At 41.9% G+C, this 23,616-nt stretch overlaps 1 protein-coding gene and 1 pseudogene across 1 annotated transcript in view; both read right to left on the bottom strand.

Annotated features, from left to right (window-relative positions):
* LOC132972003 (NACHT, LRR and PYD domains-containing protein 4-like) overlaps nt 1–20,907 on the bottom strand; it is a 71,386-nt gene extending 50,479 nt beyond the window's left edge. The window contains exons 1-4 of the mRNA XM_061034840.1: nt 20,780–20,907; nt 19,051–19,159; nt 17,961–18,071; nt 10,009–10,119 (exon numbers count right to left, since the gene is read on the bottom strand). Of these exons, the coding sequence (XP_060890823.1) occupies nt 10,009–10,119; nt 17,961–18,071; nt 19,051–19,127 (299 nt within the window). The 5' untranslated portion in view covers nt 19,128–19,159; nt 20,780–20,907. The remainder of the gene's footprint in view (nt 1–10,008; nt 10,120–17,960; nt 18,072–19,050; nt 19,160–20,779) is intronic.
* Nucleotides 1,463–9,364, bottom strand: LOC132972007 (NLR family CARD domain-containing protein 3-like; annotated as a pseudogene).
* Nucleotides 20,908–23,616: the final 2,709 nt, after the last annotated feature.

Genomic DNA, 23,616 nt, shown 5'->3' with positions numbered 1-23,616 from the left:
AAGCAGTATTCCACTTATACAATGTTAACCATGCATATTTTAGCATCCTTACCTTCCCTTTTCCCATTTTAACACCAAACAAAATAAATCAGAATTTAAGTTAATATAACCATTAAATGAATCTGAATTTTAGTATCTATTCAGTTCTTTATCTTTTGTTTACAATTTAAACAAACCAGTTAAATGTGTTAAATATTAATTATCATTTACCCTTCTAATTTAATTGTTTCCTGTGAACACTACACTATAAAACCAGAATGCAAAGTGCATCACTATGAAATAAACAGCCTACATAAAATACATGTCACCATTCAAACATTCTGAACAGATAATTACCAAAGAACACAGTACACTTACCGAAGGTATCTCTGCTGAAATTCCTTTCATTGAATTCAGCCTGAAAGTGTCTCAGCCTCTCACCTCACTCCTGCTCTCACACACACCGCTGACACTCCTGTCTGTCAGTTAGAGCCACTCAGCAGGTCTACACACCTGGCTCACAAAGGTTACCTGATTTCCTGACCTGCTCAGTGCTGCTCTCCAGTGTTCAATTCAAACTTTAAAAAAGGGCTGACAACAGAGATAACCTGATAAGTAATAATAAAGCTGATTAACCTTTAAACACAAGGTAAATAAAAGCATATAAATATTTTATTTTTCTGTTTGTCCTTAGATTTTAACAAAACAAAGACCGATTTAAAAAAATTACCCCAGACACCCAACATTTGTTATATGGAAAATAACTCGTTTTTGTGTGTTTTTTCATTAAAAATATTAGCATCATGTAATCAAACTGGCATTTAAAGGGTTAAAATCCTGATAATTATTCAATATTTGATGGTTTTGATCAGGACTGAAGTTGATCAAAAGATTTAACCCAAAAAAGCAGAAAAATGAATCTACTATTTTTATAGCAGTTTTTGGAAGTGGACATTTTTGTCCTTAATGACTCAAGAGGGTAGTACATTTTAAATCTGATGCTACACAAAAACTAACAATGCATCAAAGTCAATATTTTGGCTAGTCTTTGACATATCCAAGACTGATTTTTTAAAAATCCCCCAGACACCCAACATTTGTTATATGAAAAAGAACTTCTTTTTTTTCATAAATAACAACAATGACATCAAGTAATGAAATTGGCATCTAAAGGGTTAAAATCCTCAAAATGACTGAATGTTTGGTAGTTTTGAGCAGGGCGGAAGTTGTTTAAGCAGAAAAAAGCAACAAAAAACAAAAAATCTGTTCTATTTTTATAGCAGTTTTTTGGAAGTGGACATTTTCGACCTTAATGACTTAAGACGGTAGTAAATTAAACTAATGCCTGAGGGTTAAAATTGTGTCTTATACAATGGATTTGATGGTAATAACATCTTATTACAAGGACCTTCATATAAAGTGGAACCCAAGAAGAACTTAGACTGAAGTTCTGTCTGTGATTAAACGGATGTCATGAAAAACCTTAACCAGAGCTGTCTCAGTGCTGCGGTTTGGTCCAAAACCTGACTGGAAGACATCCAAACAGTCTTTCAATATCAAGAAGTTGTTTCACTTCTGAAACACAGCTTTGTCTATCATTTGACCCAACAGAGGAAGATTTGATATAGGTCTGTAATTATTCATTATTGTCTTGTCTAGATTGTTCTTTTCTAGTAGTGGCTTGATGACTGCTGTTTTCAGGGCCTGTGTGAAGACACCTGAGAGACAAGTTTACCATTTGTAACAGATCTGGAGCCATGACTTGGGAAACTTTTTTGAAAAAACCTGTTTGTAGAATATCAAGACAGCAGGAAGAGGAATTTAATTGTTTAATTGTCACTTGTTTTTTATTTGTGAGATCAGCACAATACAGACTTTACAGAAGGGGGTCCATTGTTTTTCTGTAATGTAGAACATTTAACCCCCATTCACACACCCACTCCCCATTACCACGCCCCCCAACCATGAAACAGACCAGCTGGACAGAGTGAACAGAGTCAGCTGATCTTCAGTCAGCAGTGTTTCTCAGACTGACACACCACACAGAGACACTGAAGAACCAATAGACCCAAACCCAAACCCAGGATAGAGAGGTTCAGTGAATGTGGTGTTGAAGGTGTGGAGGTGGATCAGTGTGTCAGAGGAGACTCTGTAGAAGGACAGAGAGCCAGCAGGACTGTCCACATACACTGCTACTCTGTGAGAGACAGAGGAGGAGGAGGAGGAGGAGATCTTTGTTACTCTGTTATCGTGCCTGACAGAGTAACCTCCATCAGAGCAGTTCAGACTCCAGGACTGATCATTATATCCAAACACACATTCAGTACTGCCTCCTCTCCTGATTCCTCTGTAACTCACTGATACATAAACCACTCCTCTCCACTCGACCTCCCAGTAACAGAGACCAGTCAGACCAGTACTACACAGCAGCTGACACCAGTGTTTAAATCTGTCTGGATGATCAGGATATGACTGAAGCCCCCCCCCCCCCCCATGTCACCTTCCTGTTGTTGTCAGACAGTTTCAGTTTTCTGTTCACTGTGTTTGTGTCCAGTTCCAGCTCACAGGTGTCTGATGGAGAGAACGAGACACAACACAGCTGCAGGTTATCATCTGTTCATTCATTAACAACTTTACTGACACTCAGGGCCGGCCCGTGCCATAGGCAGTATAGGCAAATGCTAGGGGTGCCAGCCTCCATAGGGGGTGCCGCTAGCACCCCAAATGAGTGAGGCAGAAAAGTTGATGATAAGAAGAAATAGAAGGAAAAATGCGTTTAAATATCACTAAATATTATTTATATAATATCATTTTCATGCTATTTAATAATGATCCAAAAGAAGCCATGAAAACACAACTATCAAATATTTAAAAAGGCTCTATTTTCTTGCCTCCTGCTTGAGGCGGCTCATCACAACACAGCTGCTCGTTACCTGATCGTTGTGGAGGAGGAGGGCAGGTGACTTATTAGAAGTGAGTGACACTGACCACACCGATTAATATCACGTTTATAAATGACCGTAATGTAAACAACAACAACAACAAAGCCCTCGCGAGCCCAGGGATGAAAAATAAGGAGGAGGAAAATATGAAAAGACACAGAGGTAACATGCTGCACAGATCAATTATCTGTTGTATTTAAGCTAGCTTGTTATTGATGGATGATAGTAACGTCAGTGTTTCCTAGCTCGAGTTAACATCAGTTATTTCCACTGTACTTTTATTAGGTTAAGATTATTCATGTTAAGAAAATAAACAGTGTAAGTAATACACCTTTTCTTTTGTTCTAATGTGGTTTGGGACACAAAACCTAGTTTTATATTTATTGACATCTTTGTGTACTTAGTTAGCTTTCACCCTAGTCGATTAAAATGTTAATTTTCCTCCTCCTGTTGTCATTAATAGTTTTAAGCTCTTGCATTTAGAGTATTAATGTCTAAGAGCAAGAATGCATTTTGTGTCCTGTGTTTAGTCCTCACCGTATAGATAGTTGTGCATACTGTAGGTCTACGACCGTAAGGAAAACGTTTGGGCTCACATGAAAAACAATGCTGAGGTTTCTGTACTGCTCTGAAGAGAAAATAATATATTGTGTTCACACTATTATAAAATGCAGATTGTTTCACAAGTGCTCATCTTCTCTCTCCAGATGCATTTTAAAACATTTAAATCCATCCCCTGCTGTCCCCGGGCCGTCTTTGACCACTAATGCTCCCTGCACTGTTTGTTCTGTTACACTAGTTATTTGTATTTATTTAATTTTGTATTTATTCATAAGAAATATTAGAGTTATTACCATTTTATTCATGTTTGTTTATAAGTATTTTTTATTTTAAAATAAAGACATTATGTTAAATATAAAGATGTATGCCAGTTTTCTTTATGTATATGAATATTGAGATTAGTGGTCAAACTGGCTATAATTTAAGGGGCAACCACTGAAATCTTGCATAGGGCACCAAAATGGTTAGGGCCGGCTCTGCTGACATTTACTGAGAGTCAATCAAACTTACAGTTCATATTCAGCACTGAATGATGTTTGACAGCACTGAAATGTAATAATCCACTTCTAATCAAGTTCAAATTGAGTTACCATGGCAGGCAGGATGAATGGAGATCCAAATCAACAAACACATGCAGTGAATAAAGTCTGACTAATCAAAGTGCAGCACAAAGAAGCTGTGAACCATCTGCTGTCTCCAACTGTTCTGTCCTCAGAGGTCACATTCAGCACAAACAGGAGCCTCATTTCCACTTTCACTGTCACACAATTCACACATACTCCGTGCGCGCCGCGGTCCGTCAACGCCACGCACTACGTTGTACTTGTGCTGCCACTCTAGTCAATCATTATGTTTACACAGGGCGCAAGTCTATTTTCGCCGGAGTACGCTGCAGGCACGCGTCAAGCTGGACAGAATATGACAGCCCGGACAGGAAATCAGAAAAGGAAACGCACAGAGCATCTGGTCAATTTCAAAATAAAACACAATGTACGGACTCGCGATTGTATTTTTCATCACTTTATCAACATTACGTCAAAACAGGTACCGCTGCAGAGAATGGCAGGCTGACAGATCGCTCTCTCACCAACTAGGAATGTTCCCCCGGATTCAAGTTTTTTAACAAGTTTATACACCCCACAAAATATGGAAGGGGACAAACAAAAAAAAATTAAAGGTAATACAAATCAGAGAAAAACGAGAAAACAGCCATGGAGTATGACTACGAAACTAATGCTAACTCGCCTAGCACAGGCGGACTTGAGCATACCGGAGCTAGCTTGCTGGCTAATATTCATGCTGAAATTAAGGTAATACGTGCCGATGTAATGAAGGAGCTGAGTGCTTTTCGTCACACATTAAGAGAGGATGTGAAGAATGAGTTGACAGAGTTGAGAGACGAGATTAACCAGGCCCTGGGAGACATTAGGGGGGACCTGAAAACCACAATAACTCGAGTTGAGGATGCGGAGCAGCGTGTCGCGGATGTAGAGGAGTGTAACCTGGCACTGGAAGAGGCGCTCCTGCAAATGAAACAGGTGCAAGAGTCCATGCAAACAAAATTCCAACTTGGAATTACGATCACGGAGGAATAACATGCGTATTTACAGCATCCCTGAAGGCGAGAAAGGAAACAACACGGTGGAATTTGTGTCTAATTTTTTTAATTCAGAACTGACTCTGGGTGAGGTTGAACTTAAAATACAGGGCTGTCATAGAGCTCTAGGTCTGCGAGTTAAAGTTGATGAGCTCCACAAGCTCGACTACGAGCAGCCGGCCAGCAGCCGACATCAAAACATGAAATGTTACAAAAACTGCATGTTGTAAAATAAACATTTCTGTTGGATGTGATGAATGGTGATTTTATAAAAACTGGATTATCACTTTTATTTCAGTTTACATTTTTTATTTCATATTTCAACTCACAAGAGTTTCCATTACCCTCACTTTTCTTATCACTTTGTGTTACTTCCCGCCCTCATCCTGTTGTAGTTTGAAAGGTTGAAGCATAACAGAAACACACAATCTGGACAGCAACAGGCACAAACCAATAGTTTTCTAACCTCTGAATTTAGCCAAGTCATAAGATCATGTTCTGATACACGTACACACATGTTGTAATTACTCAGTGTGGTGATTGCCCATAACAGGATGATTGGGATGTTATAAAAGAACTACTCCGAGAGAAATGAACAGATCCTCGATTCACAAGCCATAGTCTCTGTCTGATTGTTCAAGAGCATTTACTCTTCTACAATCTAACATGTGCTGCTGTGTTCTGATGAAGAGAAATGAAAGCACACTCACACTTCCTCAGACCAGGCTTCAGTCTGTGCAGTCCACTATGGTCCAACCTGGAGGAAGAAACCAGATCAGAATCTACTTCATCTTCATTTGAATCCAGCATCAGACAAGAAGCAGAGTTCATCATTCAGAAACAGTGAGACAGCTTCTGTGTGTCTGTCTGTACTTCAGTGTCTCCAGTCTGCAGTGTGGATCCTCCAGTCCAGCAGACAGCAGCTTCTCTCCTCGTTCTCCTGGATGATTATAGCTCAGGTCCAGATCTCTCAGGGGGGAGGAGCTTAGAGCTGAGGCCAGCGACGCACAACCTTCTCCTGTAATCAGACAACCTGACAGACTACACACACACACACACACACACACACACACCAACACAGACACATACATATAAACACCAACATGCACACACACACACACACACACACACCAACACACACACATACATATAAACACCAACATGCACACACACACACACACACACACACACACACACACACACACACACACAACATGCTCAACATCCATTGGTTCATTCTTCGCTGTTTTACCAGTAACATCCCATCATAACCATGCAGCTGAACAGAATAGACTTTATAATCTGATACTAATCAATATTTACTCTGGTGACAAATAGTGAAGGTAAGACAGAGGGTGAGATCAACACAGAGACTGCTTTGACATCAGCAGTGATGTAGAAACAGTTCTGAACTGTTTCATCTGAAAAAAAGATTCTTTAGTTCTTTATGTTCCAAATATTATCCATGGTTTGTTTGTGGGGAAATAACTTCATACTTAACTTTATTCCAGTCCAGCTTCCTCAGACTAAAAGACTGAGCGCTATAGAACAAGCTCAGAGCTTTACAGCTTTAATGTGCTAACATACAGTAAAACTTTAAACCACCACCAATGCCTATTTAATAAATGATTAATTTAAAAAGATGATCTTAGAGGAATAATCTGGATCAGATGCACACTAACCTGAGAGTGTCCAGTCTACAGAGTGGACTCTTTAATCCAGCAGACAGCAGCTTCCCTCCTGAATCATGCAGGTTGTTGTTGCTTAGGTCCAGATCTCTCAGACTAGACGACTGGAAGCTGAGGACTGAGGACAGAGCTTCACAGCTTCTCTCTGAGAGGTTACAGACACTCAGCCTGAAGAGAATTTTCAACCAGGAAATAAACTGATTATTAAATTAAGTGATTAAGAACATAGAATGTCATTATTTTGAAAATCCTGCACACTAACCTGAGAGTGTCCAGTCTACAGAGTGGACTCTTTAGTCCAGCAGACAGCAGCTTCACTCCTGAATCCTGCAGGTTGTTGTTGCTCAGGTCCAGATCTCTCAGACTAGAGGACTGGGAGCTGAGGACTGAGGACAGAGCTTCATAGCTTCTCTCTGAGAGGTTACAGACACTCAGCCTGAAGAGGATTTCCAACCAATCATTAAATTGATTCACACATGAAGTGATTAAGAACTTAGAATGTCATTATTTGAAAAACCTGCACACTAACCGGAGAGTGTCCAGTCTACAGAGTGGACTCTTTAATCCAGCAGACAGCAGCTTCACTCCTGAATCATGCAGGTTGTTGTTGCTCAGGTCCAGCTCTCTCAGACTAGAGGACTGGGAGCTGAGGACTGAGGACAGAGCTTCACAGTTTCTCTCTGAGAGCTTACAGCCACTCAGCCTGAAGAGGATTCAGAAGAACACAGATGAAATCAATTACAAACAATAGTTGTTATTTCTGAATAAAGAGAACTACTTTTATCCTGGATAGTTATGTGAGCACGTACAGAGCTTTGTTTGAAGCTTTGATCACAGGCAGCAGCCTCAGAAGAGCCTCCTCTGAAGCAGAGTATTTCTTCAGGTCAAACACGTCCAGATCTTTTTCTGATGACAGTAAGATGAAGACCAGAGCTGACCACTGAGCAGGAGACAGTTTATCTGTGGAGAGACGTCCTGATCTCAGGGACTGTTGGATCTCCTCCACTAGAGAACGATCATTCAGTTCATTCAGACAGTGGAACAGATTGATGCTTTTCTCTGCAGACAGATCCTTACTGATCTTCTCCTTGATGTACCTGACTGTTTCCTGATTGGTCTTTGAGCCACTTCCTGTGTGTGTCAGCAGACCTTGTATGAGATTCTGATTGGTCTCTAGAGAAAGACCGAGGAGGAAGCGGAGAAACAAGTCCAGGTGTCCATTTGGACTCTGTAAGGTCTGGTCCACAGCACTCTGATATAAAAGTGTTGGGTCAGGTTTTTCTCTTGATACTTTAGACCAGGATGTCGTTTGTTCTTCTGACATCAGATTGACTCGCGAGTTGATGAAGGTCAGATGGACATGAAGAGCAGCCAGAAACTCCTGAACACTCAGATGGATGAAGCTGAACACCTTGTCCTGGTACAGTCCTCTCTCCTCTTTAAACATCTGTGTGAACACTCCTGAGTACACTGAGGCTGCTGTGATATCGATGCCACACTCTGTCAGGTCTGAGTCATAGAAGATCAGGTTTCCTTTCTGCAGCTGATCAAAAGCCAGTTTTCCCAGAGACTCAATCATCTTTCTCTCTGGACTCCAGTGTGGATCTGTCTCAGCTCCTCCATCATACTTGATGTTCTTCAGTTTGGACTGAACCACCAGGAAGTGGATGTACATCTCAGTCAGGGTCTTGGGCAGCTTTCCTCCCTCTCTGGTCTTCAGCACATCCTCCAGAACTGTAGCAGTGATCCAGCAGAAGACTGGGATGTGGCACATGATGTGGAGGCTTCTGGATGTCTTGATGTGGGAGATTATTCTGGCCTGATCCTCATCTCTGAATCTCTTCCTGAAGTACTCCTCCTTCTGTGGGTCAGTGAACCCTCTGACCTCTGTCACCATGTCAACACACTCAGGAGGAATCTGATTGGCTGCTGCAGGTCTTGTAGTTATCCAGAGGTGAGCAGAGGGAAGCAGTTTCCCCCTGATGAGGTTAGTCAGCAGCACATCCACTAAGGTGGACTCTGTGACATCACTCAGGGTCTGGTTGTTTTTAAAGTCCAGAGGAAGTCGACACTCATCCAGACCGTCAAAGATGAACACAACCTGGAACTCTTTAAACCTGCAGATTCCTGCTTCTTTGGTTTCAGGAAAGAAGTGATGAATAAGTTCCACCAAGCTGAACTTTTTCTCTTTCAGCACATTCAGCTCTCTGAAAGTGAATGGAAATGTGAAGTGTATGTCATGGTTGTCTTTCTCTTCAGCCCAGTCCAGAGTGAACTTCTGTGTTAAGACTGTTTTTCCGATGCCAGCCACTCCCTTTGTCATCACTCTTCTAATTGGTTCATCTCTTCCAGGTGAGGCTTTAAAGATGTCTTCTTGTCTGATGGTTGTTTCTGGTCTGTGTGGTTTCCTGGATGCTGTTTCAATCTGTCTGACCTCGTGTTCATCATTGACCTCTCCAGTCCCTCCCTCTGTGATGTAGAGCTCTGTGTAGATCTGGTTCAGAAGGGTTGGGTTTCCTGCTTTAGCAATCCCCTCAAACACACACTGGAACTTCTCCTTCATGTTAGATCTGAGTTTTTGTTGGTACACTGCACCAAACGTTCCTGAATAAAGAAAGAACTGAAATCAATGAACATATCCTGATATAGATCATATGACTATCTGAGTTTGGAATTTTTAACCTCTTTTTCTAAAATATTAGCCAGCTCCTCCTGCTTCATTCTCCTCAGGAAGTGAAGAGTGATCTTCCAAAAATCCTCTTTACAGCTTCTCACCTGCTCTTCATCCTCACTCTGACTCTCAAAGCATTCTGGGTAATCTGGACTCAGAACCCTCTGCACTCTCTTCAGCTCGTTCTTCACAAAGGTTATGATGTTCTCCTCCAGCAGCTGGAACAGAAGGAGACACTGGATATTTAATATAGACTGGTAGAACTCAACATGTGATTCATCTGTCAGTGTGAAGGTCAGCTGGTCTAAACAGAACAATAACTTAGAATTAAATTATTGTGATAGTAGTATATTAATTAACAGTGTGTTGAACACACCATAAAGATGGAGTCCAGGTCTGTTGGATTCTGCTGATCTGATTGATCTCTGTGAACCTTGGAGCTCTCCTGTTGAACTCTGTGACAGGACATATTACACAAGAAAACAACGGGCCATATATAATGAAACTCTGAGCCAAGTTGAGTCTTTAAACAATAGAGTCAGAACATCAAACTTCATTTTTAATTCTTACCTTCCATCAGCAGGACGTCCATCTTTAAAGTCAAAAACACGACCCATAGTCCAGTCACTCTTCATGGACACACAACTGGGTCCAGGAGAGTCTGGTCTCTGTTCCTGCATCCTGATAGAAACAAACAGCTGGTTAATGAAAGCTTTTAGAACAAAGATCATTTTTAATCAGATTGTTCCAGTTCAAACTAGCAGATGGCTAATCAGTAATCAGGAGGGAGAGCTGAAGTTCTCTACAGTTCTCTCTGTTTCTATCAGAACAGTATCTCAGTCAGAATACAGCCAAGACTGTGTGCTCGTCCTCAAATTCTTTAGACTGATGACATCAAAGTTAACAGAAGAAGACTCAAACATAAACACAGCTCAGAAAGATGCTGTGGTTAGTAACTGAGATTTACAGATAGCAACATGCAGTAATATGATCTCACAGAGAGAGAGAGATTTTGATTTTTTTGATTTTTAAAACACAATTTATTTGCCACTCACATACAATGTACACATTTATATTAACATTTAAATTATTTATTTAAAGACTATTCTTTGTTCTTTTGTTGTTGAATAAATAAATACATAAATATATACATCATATTGTCAGCACATTCCCAAACTCCAGGTCATCATCTGCCACGTCACATAAAACACCACACAGTCCTAAAAGTGTTCAGATCTCCTGAAACCTTATAAAAATTAAAATCCAGGAGAATCGGGGGAACAGGGGAAGTGGTTCCCCCCCTCCACCTTCCTCCTCCGGCTCACATACACCGCCATCTTGGCCTGGCCCAACACAAAGTTTAAAAGCTGGCTCTTCTTCTGGCGAGTGTATTTAAAACCACAGATAAAAACCTCTATGGTAAAAGGCTCAGTAAAAGCAGTAAAAACACTTTGTAAAAACATAAACAGTGCAGACAGTTGATGACATCCAGTGAAACAATGAAAAACAGTCTCTCTCTGTGTGCAAAATGGGCATTTGTCTTCAACATCAGTGTTCACAACAGAGATAAAAAAGTTCACTGCCAATGATGCCAAGAGACCTCCAGGCCAGCCCTGACCCTCCTAGGCCAAGGTGAGTCCTCCATGGGGTGTCAGTTCATCCGCTCAGTTTGTTTCTGTTCAGTGTAATTACCATCAAACGATAAAAAGCCTTTCCTGAGGCATCCTGTAGTGATGGGAAAATAAGTTATTTTCAGTGTACTGAATCAGTAGAATCAGTTCAGTAAAGTGATTCGTTCAAAAGATTTGTTCACCGAATCGTTCAGTACTTCTCAGCAGCTCTGTCTGTGAATCAGAATTTAATAAGCTGAAACACGGCCGACCGTTTAGTTCTGCTCACGATCGTACTGAGAACAGCCGGTGGTGAATAATAAGCCAATGAGCTGAGAATTTAGTTGGATAAAGCAACAGTTTGCAAACTGAAAGCTGCTAAAACAATCACATTTATTTTCTCTCAGTCAGTCAGTGAGTGATTCCTACGGAGCTCCCGTTCAGTTCGTTCAGTGAACAAACCACTGACTGAGAGGAAGAGAGTGACTCGGAGGCGGAGCTCCCGTTCAGTTCGTTCAGTGAACAAACTAAACAAGAGCTCCACTCTTCCTCTCAGTCAGTCAGTGATTCATGTCAGAGCTCCCGTTCAGTTCGTTCACTGAACGAACTGAACGAGAGCTCCGCCTCCGAGTCACTCAGTCAGTCAGTCAGTCAGTCAGTGATTCGTTCACTGAACAAACTGAACGGGAGCTCTGAGTCTCTCTCTCCCTCTCAGTCAGTCAGTGAGTGATTCATGTTGGAGCTTCAGTCAGCACGTTCAGTGAATGAACCACTGACTCAACGTGAACGAGCGAGACTGCGAGTCACCAGCCTCAGTCACACACACACTGTACTGACTGAAACACGATCGTTAGTGGATGTTAAAACAGTCAGCTGAGTGAAATTCAGTTGGATATAAAAGCCGTTTGCAAACTGACAGCAGCTATAAAAAGCACATACATTTTCGCGACACCTAAATGTTAAATAATATATTTGCTACTTCCTCAATTTTCGAGACATGAGAGGGAGAAGTAGGGGCGGGCTTGAGTGACACCGAGCTCCCGACCGACTCCGTCCTGTTGGTTCAGTCAGTACGTATCACTGACATGAAAGGTAGAGGGAGGGCAGGCTTTGAGCGACTCTTACGGTCTAGAGAGAGAGACACGAGACGGGAGAGAGGAGAGCACAACTGAAGTTGAGAAATGAACGACTCTTTTCAGTAAGTGATTCAGTTCAGTTCGTTCACCCAGATGATTTGTTCGTTTTGAACGAATCGTTCATGAACTACACATCACTAGCGTCCTGCAGAGAGGCCTGAGGACAGTGGTCCAGAAGGATACCTGCACAGTTGTTCAGGTCCACAGTGAGCTGGATGGAGGGGAAGGGGTCCTGTGTGTCAAGTGTAGTCCGACCAGAGCAGAAAGATTCCAACATCTGGAGCCCGCGACCACTTAGATTCTCCTTCCAATAGTCCAGGAGCTTTTGGGTGACTCTGCTGGACCTCATTCCTAGTTTAACAGTCAGTCCTGCAGAGTTCTGTAGCTGGGGTCCAGCCAGCTCCACCACCTGGCCCAGAGTAGTGATCCCTGCAGTCTGGAACAGAGAAGACAAGTAGGGGCCCACCCAGCTGGGACAGTCCAGAATTGTCCCATGAAGGACTCCTTCCTGCAGCAGCCAGTGTAGGGAGTCTCCCTGGTCCTGTCTCTGTTTTTTTACAAGATTCCAGACATTAAAAACACTTTTATAAAAACTAGGCAGAGATGGCCTGTTAAAATGGGTGCTACAATTCTACAATTCTACAATTCACTTAGCAGACGCTTTTATCCAAAGCGACGTACATCAGAGAGTAAGTACAACACAAGCAAGGATCTAGAAAAAAAGGGAACAATGTCAGTAAGAGCAAACGATCAGCTTTGAGTCCGATTGGACACACAGGTCCTGACAGGAAGTGACCAGAGGCAAAGCACAACATTGAGGGCAGTTCTTGAGAGCTCTAATCAGTATAGAAACCATCTTATAAGTCATCGTTATCAAACAAAAACAATCGTGACAACCATCATCATCATCAATGATATCGAAACCATCATCATTAAGTCAGTAGGTATTCATGAAAGAGCTGGGTCTTTAGCTTTTTTTAGGTGCAGAGGGACTCTGCAGTTCGAATGGAGTTTGGAAGTTCATTCCACCACCGGGGGGCAACAGAGGAGAAGAGTCTAATCAGAGACTCAGGACCCTGTTGTGAAGGTTGGATCAAACACCTTTCATTGGCAGAGCGTAGTGGGCGGGAGGGAGTGTAGACCTGGATGAGAGAGTTTAAGTAATGAGGAGCCGTTTTTGTCGCTGTTTTGTAAGCGAGCAGCAGAGTTTTAAATCTGATGCGAGCAGTAACTGGGAGCCAGTGTAAGGAGATGAACAGCGGAGTGCAGCGGGTGCTGTCCATTAAAAACAAATTAAAACCCAGGTTATTAAAACGGTTCAGGATGCAGCAGGCTAGAGGTCTCCACAGAGTGTCCTTTGTTCCAGTTAAAAACCTTTGAATGAACTGTAGGCGGAAAGCCGCTCCCCTACTGGCCAAATGGACCAGGCCCTGACCGCCCTCCTCTTTAGGGAGAAAAAGGACACTCTGTGGGATCCAGTGCATCCTGTCCCAAATAAAATCAACTAAAAGACGTTGTACCTGAGCTAGGAGAGAGGCTGGAGGATCCATGCAGACCAGTCTGTGTCACAGGGAGGATGAGACCAGGTTGTTTGCGATGAGGGTCCGTCCTCTGTATGACATTTTAGGGAGTAGCCAACTCCGCCCGGCGGCCAGCGGCCGCAGCAGCCAAAACACAAGACCGGCCTGTTGGCAGCAGCCGTCTTGCGGCTATATTGCTATATTGCCGCTGCCGGCCACTGCCAGCTCAGCAGCCAAGACATAATGCCTGCCTGTCGGTGGCGGTGAGGACGAGGAGCCGGGGCCGGCTCAAGCTGGGGCGGACTGGTAGTGTCAGTGCCCGGTGCTTGGACCGGGAAAATTAGGGCGGGATGCACGGCCATTCAAAAATATTACCAGGTCTCTAATGATACAAAGCTTAATGCAAATGGGTGATCGATGATCTTCCTTTGTCCATTTTTCTGCTCCAGCCCAAAGAAAAATTTAGATGGGGCGTCCATCTGTGAAATGTTCATAAACCTCGACCTGACCAGAGCCCCCTGTGCTGACACGCCTAGCAGGTTGGCTATGGCTGCCTTTTTGTGTCTAAATACCCTCCATTTCCCGAGGACTGCTAAAGACTGCAGTTCTTCTGCCTCAAACTCCAGATTTCTCAAAGAACGGGTTAAGTCTTGAGTGACATTGCGAGTTAACTGCTGGCATAATTGTTTAATTTGAGTCTTCCCAAAATCCCACAACTGCTGAATGTTGGGAAAGGCAGGCCTGCTCTCTCTGTGGATCTCCTCCAAAAACTTAAAAGCAGTTCTAAAAACCTGGTTGTTTAAAAGAGCAGTGTTAAAATGCCAATAAGCGCTCTTTAAACTAAAGAGTGATCGCTTAAACCCACAGGCTGAATGTGACATCTTTTAAAAATATTCAAATGATGATTAAAACAATAGAGGTGAGCCAGTCTAGCTAAAGATAAAAAGTTGTCTTTTGAATGACTCCAGGTGTATTGTCTGTGATTGCTGTTAAAAATCCTCCACACGTCACACAGCTGGTGTGTTTGAATGATCTGTGTGATCCTACTAGAGGAAGCAGGGTGGGTCTCTAAATGATTCCTGTCTAAAAGAGGTGTTTCAGTACAGTTAAAATCACCTCCTAAAAACATAAAATCATCATCATTATAGTCTTTAGCAGTATCATTTAAAATGTTTAAAAATGCCATCCTGTCCAACCCGTTGGTTAGTGCATAGATATTTAAAAACACAAGCTTAACTCTTTCAAAAGTTGCTTTTACTTTCATTAAAACACTTGGGATGGTCTCCTCTAAATCAAAAGAAACTGGTAAAAAACACCTGGAAAATAAAATCCCCAGCCCTCCACTAAGACTGGACTTGTGACTTAAAATGACCTCCCCATTAAAAGCCTGCCTCCATTCACATTCATTATCTGTTGTGCTGTGGGTCTCCTGTAAAAACATAACATCTAGGGGTGTAAAGATACACGTACTTGGACCGGACCGTTTTCGGTACAGGGTAAGCGAGTACGAGTACGCGTGGAACAGAAGAGTGCTTTAATCTGTGTTCCCACACGGGCTGCAAAGCGGAAGCACACCTCACGGTGGAGGAAGGCTTTGGCCGCTGGTATGGGACACAGCTTTTATTTAGTAACTTGTAAAAACGTTCAAACACAAACTGTGCAAACTGTGCAGATTACTAGTTCCTCGAGCCCTGTCGGTTTGGACAGTTGCATATAACCGAGATTATTCTTTTTACGGACTTACTCTTTAGTTTCGTTTTCATTTTCAGCGATGATCCCGCTCCAGCGGTACTACGGCGCTAAAGGGGAGGGGGAGGGGTCTGTGTGGGAGCATAACCTGCAGCATGATAGAATGAACACCCTCCGTCCCCAACAGACAGCCTTTTGCTAGTAATTCTGAATGGGCCAAAGCCATAACAAATGCCACTGAAGTTCTTATCGACAGAGGGAAATATTAATAGTTCTGTAATAAAACTATACTATTATGTGCTCAAAGGGCATTTAAAAAACTGTTGGCTTAATGAACTAAAAGGTGTCAGTGTAATTATAAAGAAATATTTTTACATATAGGCTATATTAATTACTTCATTTCATTCCAAAATGCTTTATTTCATTCATATCTTTTATTTATTGGAAACTCTTTTAGTTGAAGGATGCAGCATAAGCTTTTTTAAAAAAATTTTTTTACAATGTTTAATTTAAAATGTTATTAAAAAGTAACCTGAGCAGGTGTACAAGTCTGAACTGTTGATGCTGCATTTAGCCCAATGTGTAAAAGGGAAATTCTAAGTGTTCCTCATAAAGAAAAAAACCTGTTGCATCAGGTCCCTTTACTTTACCGAAAATGTACTGAACCGAATCTTCAAAACTGAGAACCGTACCGAACCAAACTTTTTGTGTACCGTTACACCCCTAATAACATCTATGCTGTGTATCTGCCTCCCATACCCCGGCTGGAAGATGAGTCCAGAGGAGCCTGATAACTGAAGGCTCTACCTCCCATTGTACATTTAGAGACCGTAGGTACCACGAGCAGGCCTGATAACTGAAGGCTCTACCTCCCATAGTTCATTTAGAGGCCGTAGGTACCACGAGCAGGTCTGATAACTGAAGGCTCTACCTCCCATAGTACATTTAGAGACTGTAGGTACCACGAGCAGGCCTGATAACTGAAGTCCACACCTCCCATAGTACATTTAGAGACCGTAGGTACCACGAGCAGCAGCTACTATTAGGATACAGAACAGATCCAGATCAAGGACTTGTCCATAACAACTTCAGGAACCTCAACCTGGAACTCACTTCTGGGACAAAGTCTTCAGACTGACACCACTTCAGATGGGAATAAGTGCTGCTTGCACCATCACAGTAGTTTTTATATTGTGAGTCAGTCCAGTATATGGATCCTACAAGGTTTGTAAAAAACACTCAAGAGCATTGAAGATCTTTGTCTGCAGTCTTCATGATACATCTGCTCACCAGTGTCCAGCCAAGATCACTGGATCAAACGTTCAGTATACCACCATGACATCATCCCTGATGTTCTAAACGTACCTCAGCTGGACTCAGGTACTATTCACTAAAACAAGGATCAAGTATTAAACTATGTAGTCCAGGAGAAATTTTAGTCAGATATCAGTAATTTGGTCAACTGGATCAGCAGGATCTATGGACCAGGTAGGTTAGTGAACTTGACCTGAAGCTTTCAATGGCCAACATCTCACCAGCAGAACCTCATCAGGTTCAGGATCTGGGCTGTGGACAAAGTCAGGACATCCAACATCCACATCGTGGACCATAATCCTCTAATCACAGTTATTAAAACCGTGGCTCCTGTCCTTGATGGTGCATGCTTTAAAATGGACGTGCAGAAGCAGACTCTCTGTGAATTAAATCTGATATTGTGGACAGTATATCTGTTTGTTTTGGTCATCATTGGGAGTGAGGAAGGAGAGGACTTTAATTCTACCTGAGGGAAAAATAAAAATGTTCATTCAATAAAAATGCTTTAATTGGGGTGCTGGTGGCCTAGTGGTTAGTGTGTGTGTCCCATGTAGGGAGACTGAAGCCCTCCAAGCGGGTGGCTCGGGTTCAAATCTGACCTGTGGCTCCTCTCCTGCATGTCATTCCCCATTCTCTCTCTCCTTGATTTCCGACTCTATCTACTGTCCCGTCTCTAAATAACGGAACAAAAAGCCCAAAAATAAATCTTTCCTTACATTTGTCTCTTTTTAAGGTTTGGCCTATTATTATTATTATTATTGACTTTTGTCTAAAAATATTTAGCTTCTTTCTAGTAGTCAGGCAGGTTAAGTTCTGACAGAGTCTGGGAAATAGGGCACAGGGCAGGACCCAAATGCAGAAATAAATGGACTCACAGCTGCAATAAAATTATTCTTTTCCACATTTCACAGCTTTCAGGCAGGTCAGGGTTCAAATACAAACACAAGAAAAAACACAAGATAGAACCAAAGCACACAATGATCATGAAGTGGTAGGAAAATGAAATGAAGCTGATAAGGAAAATGAAGACAGGTGAGCAGAGTAGAAGGGAAAGTCTGGGCTATTGAAACCTAGAAGAGAAGGAGGTGAATTCTGAGGACCTCTGTTGGAGAAGTAGGAGAAACAGGAGGAAAGTACGAGTCCTGGGAGAGATGAACATGGACTGAAGACTGAGAGGGATGTAAATGGCTGAGGATGAAAGAGTGAGCCTACAGAAAAGCATAACACAGCTCTTTGTCAATTTCAGATCTCACCTTCCATCAGCAGGATGTCCAGCTTTAAAGTTCTCAGGGTGACCCATAGACCGGTCACTCTTCATGGACACACAGCTGGGTCCAGGAGAGTCTGGTCTCTGTTCCTGCATCCTGATACAAACAAACATTATTAGTTACTGTGAGCAGCAGATGAGACAGTGATGATGATGATGATGATGGCGTGATGAAGGTGGAGTGATGTGAGTGCTGAGCTGTGACATGGAGAAGAGTCATGGACAGTTAGAGATCCTCACCTCAGAGTAGAGGTGGGCGACATGGAAAAAATATCATATCAAGATTTTGTTTTGCAAAATCACGATCACGATTTTATCACGATTTTTTTTCAGACTGATCTTAAGACTAATTTCCAAGTTACTGCCCAGTTCAACCAAACTTATATCCCTGTAAAATGTTTTTAAATGCACAAAAACTGCGCTGACAAGTTTAGTCTATTTGAAAAACATCTTTGTAGGGGTCTGGAGGTCTCCCACCCAGAACATCTTTAGCACCAGAAATGTCTATCCCTCAATTTGATCAATATTTATGCACAATTTGAAATGATGATTTAGTTATGTGTCCTCTTTTTGTGTTCATCAGGAACATTTTCACGCAGTGATGCGTTCATTTAAAAACATGTAGACTTCAAGTTCTTGTGTTTCTGTTCTATTTTAGCCCTGCAGAGTTCCTACAGCTGGAGCTTCATACAGGCTCTGCAGCATTTGTTGTTTTTATGACATCATTGGACTAACTTTAGTTTTGTTTATATACAATCAAACATAATACAGAATGTGTTAAACGGTTTCTTGTGTTGCAATCCAAGATGCAAACTTAACTGTGCAAACTATGCAGATAAGTTAACTGTTGCTCACGCCATGTCGGTTTGGAAAAATATCACAATCAACAGTTGCATATAACCGGGATGGAGTTGTTCGTTTTCTCCGCTGCCGGGGAGATGCGTCTGTGTGGGAGCATAAACTACAGCATGATAGAATAAACACATTAGCCCGGTTCTACGATCTCTCTGCTTTGGCAGATCGTCAGCACTTTCAAATCCTTCACGATCTAAGATCGTTATATCTCACAACACTACCTCAGAGCTTCATGTTCCTCACACAGAGAGGTTTTAGAGGGAGGGACTCCCTCCTCTGTGTCCTCACACTGATCCATAGCAGAGCGCCCCCTGCTGGGAGAGCTGCACTCTGAGAAGAACAATCATTAAAGAGTTATTACATCTTCATATGAAACTTTTCAGAATCTTCACAATTAAACTGGTCGTCCATGGAGCTTGACTGGGACAAAAATAAACAGTCCTGTATTTGGACTGGACCCTCCAATCCGTCCTGTGATCCATGAACATAGCCCCCTGACATGCACACACTGCAGTATCCCCCAAAACCAAAACCACCCTGCAGCTGAACAGTTAGCACCATGGACAAGAGGAGCACTGGTTATCTCTCTCTCTCTTTTGACTGACTTCCTGGTGATCACACATTTCTCCTCCCGCCACCTGTGGCTGCATGTTACTACTACTGCTGCAGAAGAATATGTTAAAACTAGGGATGCATCGATTATGGATATGACTTCCAGGTTATAGTCTGTGTAGGAGCCATGTTTAGGGGAATGAAGTGTAAGACACAAATTGTTCCAGCAGGTGTCACCGTTGGGTTAAGGTGATACTCTTTATAGATAGGAACTTTCACTGGGTTTTCAGGTGTTGCTGGATGGAGAGAGCACATACACTGTTTTGACCGCTATGCCATGCTATGAGGTAACACAGAGTGAGCGTCAATCTTTGAGTCGAAATTTTGTCCGTCCGTCTGCCAGTCAGTCTGTATGAAAAAACGTATGATGTCATTAATAAACATTCTCATGTTTCTTCAGGGTTTAACTTCTCACCCTCTCTACTGTTTTTTTTATCTGTAAGGATCTGAATGCGCTGACATTTCTCCTCTCCTCCTGCTGTCATGGCGTGCACAGTGAGTGAGAGGTGGAGCGAGCCTGAGAGAGTGGACCCACTCCCCCCTCCCCTTCCTCTGTCAGTGTAGAAGTGGTTTCCTGATGTTGACTCACTGCCTTTAACCCAGAGAGGAGGGGGGCGCTTTATGTCTATCTAGCTCCACCAACCAATGAACAGCTGTCCCTGCTTTAGGGGCCGGGTGTTAAAAGTTAACTTTATCAGTCACAAGGTGCGTCGGCCCTTCATGAAAATACGTGGTATGTCAGATGGTCAGTCCAACCCTGATTGTACACATGAACACATCAGGAATAATAATCTGCTCATATATCAGATTACAGTCCAACACTCACACTGTGTAGTTTAACTTCTAATATCTTAACAACAGATGTCAAAGTGATCCAACTTTACTCTGAGAAATGTCTCAAAGCTGAACTGAGACGTAGAACTAAGTACTTTGGTACTTTGACTGCAGACTGTGAACACTTCCTGAACATCACACTGACTCTTTCATGATTGGTGTGTTTGAAGACACATGAAGAATACAAACTGACAGTCGCTCAGTGTGACTCATGTTTCAGCTCCTCTCATGTGTCAGAGCTGCAGTTTGATTTACACTGAACTCACTCAGAGACCCTCAGTCCTGTCTGAAGAGGACAGACTCCCCTTCCCCCCTCTGCTGTCTAACTGTCCTGTTACCATGTTAGCATAGCCTGCCTGCTAACTGAGAGTCATTGTCATTGTTTCCTGTTCTTCTACTGTAATAAGTGCAGCTAATGAACCTGGTGGCTAACTGTTAGCTTACAGCTCTTTTGACACTTAAATTAAACAGAGAGTCTGAACAACAGTGAAAAGAGTCTCTTACCTTCAACCAGAGGCTTATAATATTTTACAGGTCTCTGCCTTCAACACGGAGAACAAAACTGCGTCACCACTGGAGGAAGTGAAAGTAAAAAGTATCAACAACAGGAAATACTGCAGTGTGTTTATCACCATAGCAATGGGGTTTCAAATGACACTGCCCACATTTTTTAGAAATAAAAGTTTGATTAACGGGTAATAAAACACTGAGAGTGATCTTGAACCTTCAGCCAAACGTGTCTCACTACAGCTGTAGAATCACTGCTGGCTGATACTGGCACTCCACACGACTTCAATGTGGTATTGAGTTTCATTGTAGCAGCCCTCAATAACAACAACAACAACAACAACAACGAGGTGAATAAAGATGTCCACCTGTTGAACTCCATGCTTCCTCCTCCTTGTTGTTGATCTGTTCTTCTCTAAAACTGTAACACCAATAAAACTTATCCACTCTAAAGTTGCTCCGTGATATTTTCAGCCTGTTGTCAATAAATCATCCACAGTGTAATAAATTAAAAACATTTTAAAAGTTAAACTGTAGACAAACATGATGAGTACATCTGTAATCTTCATCGTTGTTCTGTTATAATATTTGACCGGTTAATTAAAGTTAAATATTTATTCTCTGCTTGTCTTGATGTAATCCTCATTTCAGAATAAGCATGGCTCCAGTGTGCTGTACCATTGAATGACTTTAGCACTGTGTGTGTCTGTGTCCAGCAGAGGGCGCTGTTTGCTAACATTACAGTCACAGCAGCTGCTATCAGAGTCAGTCTGTGCACATTAGAGAAGCTGTGATTGAAATGTGTTGACTTGTTTCGGGTGACACATGAAGGTTAATGTGAGCTGAGAGGAGAAACATGAAGGATGACGTTTAATTGAATGGACATGCATCAGAAACAAAATAATTGGCTCCTCTTACTTCAGTGACAATTGTACAAAAATCTTGAAGAAATTAGTTACCACATTGAAGAATCAAGAGAAGAATCATTCATGAGCGACATGAATGATGATACGTCACCAGCTGCCCTCCACAGACCTCTGCCACAGTGAGCCCAGCTTCATTCATAGCCTCACCTACGGCACCAGAGAAGAAAGTAGTTTCTACGTACGCCGGAGTAAGATGCCCTCAAGTACAAGAAAGTGATTGGATACTGAGAAGAGGCCGTCTGCAGCAGAGAGAGGTTACTAGGATTGCTGAAATACTGACTGTATATGTCACAAGGCAGAAGTGTTGCTTTTATGATTCATATATTTATATTCTCATATATTCTTTTACGCAGGCTTTTATATTTTGGGTTTTATTCATGCTGTGATATTTGTGATTTGGTTTTATTGATTGTTGTGTTTTTATTAATACTCTTGGTTTTATGTTTTTAGAATGAGTTAACTTTCTGCCTTGGGGAGACTAATGACAGATTATCTGCACCTGTGAAGCTTTGTTTATTTGATGGACAGTTTGTCTGCTCAATGCGGAGCAAGAACAGAGCTGCCTCGTCAGCAGAGCTTGGAAAGCTATCGCGGGTAGGCACAGCTATGCTGTGAATAGACCAGAATGGGGTGAGTCAGAAGAGATTAATAGTGAGGACAGTATGGAGATCAGTCAGGGAAGTGAGAGAACAAGAGAGAAAAGAGGGAATTCTTTTGAGCTGGTTGGTATGAAGAAACAAAGGAAAACAACGATCTGGAGTCGGAAGTGGAGAAATCAGGGTTGAAGAGAAAGAATTTAAGGTGATCCTTAGATTCATTTCATTTCATTTCATTTATTATACAGGAAAGTTTAAAAGTAACATTAAGTTACAGTTTAATGGGCCTGACACAGTTTAAAAACTGGTTTCCAGCAGGTTCCTGTTCTGCGGAACATGAAACATAAACCACAGTCATGACACATCAAGACAAACACATTTACAGGACATTAGCATGAGCTAGGCAAATACAGACAAATAGAAACAAACAGTACAGATACTGCGAACAGTACATGAACAATTAATGAGTGCAGGTGTAAGTGTGGAGAAGGTGTCGTTTGTATGTATTTTTGAAATATGAGGTAGATGGTAAAGTTGTGATGGGGAATGTCATTCCAAATTTTGGTGTATGTGTAAAAGAAGGACTTCCGACCATAGTTGTTTTTGTATGCAGGGACTGGGATGAGTGCCTGTGAGACTGACCTGGTGAGGCACACTTGTCTCATATTATGTGTCGGTAGAAGTGCAGCAAGTGTTGGTGAAGTGCTGTTTTTAATCTGAAAATAGTATGTAATAGCGTGGCTGTGTATGTAATTCTGGAAAGTCAAGGCGTTGGAGCGTGTGAGTGCAGAGCAATGGTGTGACCACTTTGGGAAGTTACTGTGGATCTTAAGAGCTCGATAGTACAGTCATGCTATTGGTTCAGTAATCTCTTTAGTGGTAAGTGACCAGATTGGAAGACAGTAGGAAATTGATGAAAACACAATTGCATGTAGGTACGTTTCAGAAACAGAGAAGGAGAGATATGGTCTGATGTTATTATACACGTAAAGTTTCTGATTCAGCTTAGTAGTTAGTTTAGAGGTGTGTTCACGGTATGTAAGATGTGAATCAAGTAGCACACCAAGATATTTGTAGGTCTTTGTGATGACAAGATCTTGGCTTGCAAAGGTGATGGGATCAGTGAATGTAATACATTTTCTGGGGGAGTGAAAGTACATAGACTCAGTTTTCTTTACACTGATAGTCAAATGATTATTTTTCAACCAATCATGTAAGAACTGAAGATCAGACGATAATTTGGAATTTATGACATTAGGATTTGAGTCAGAGAGAAAAATAACAGTATCATCAGCATACAGTAAGCATTTTG

Source organism: Labrus mixtus, chromosome 3, assembly GCF_963584025.1.
Source record: "Labrus mixtus chromosome 3, fLabMix1.1, whole genome shotgun sequence".
NCBI classification, from domain to species: domain Eukaryota; kingdom Metazoa; phylum Chordata; class Actinopteri; order Labriformes; family Labridae; genus Labrus; species Labrus mixtus.
This window is presented reverse-complemented; position numbering and strand designations above follow the sequence as displayed.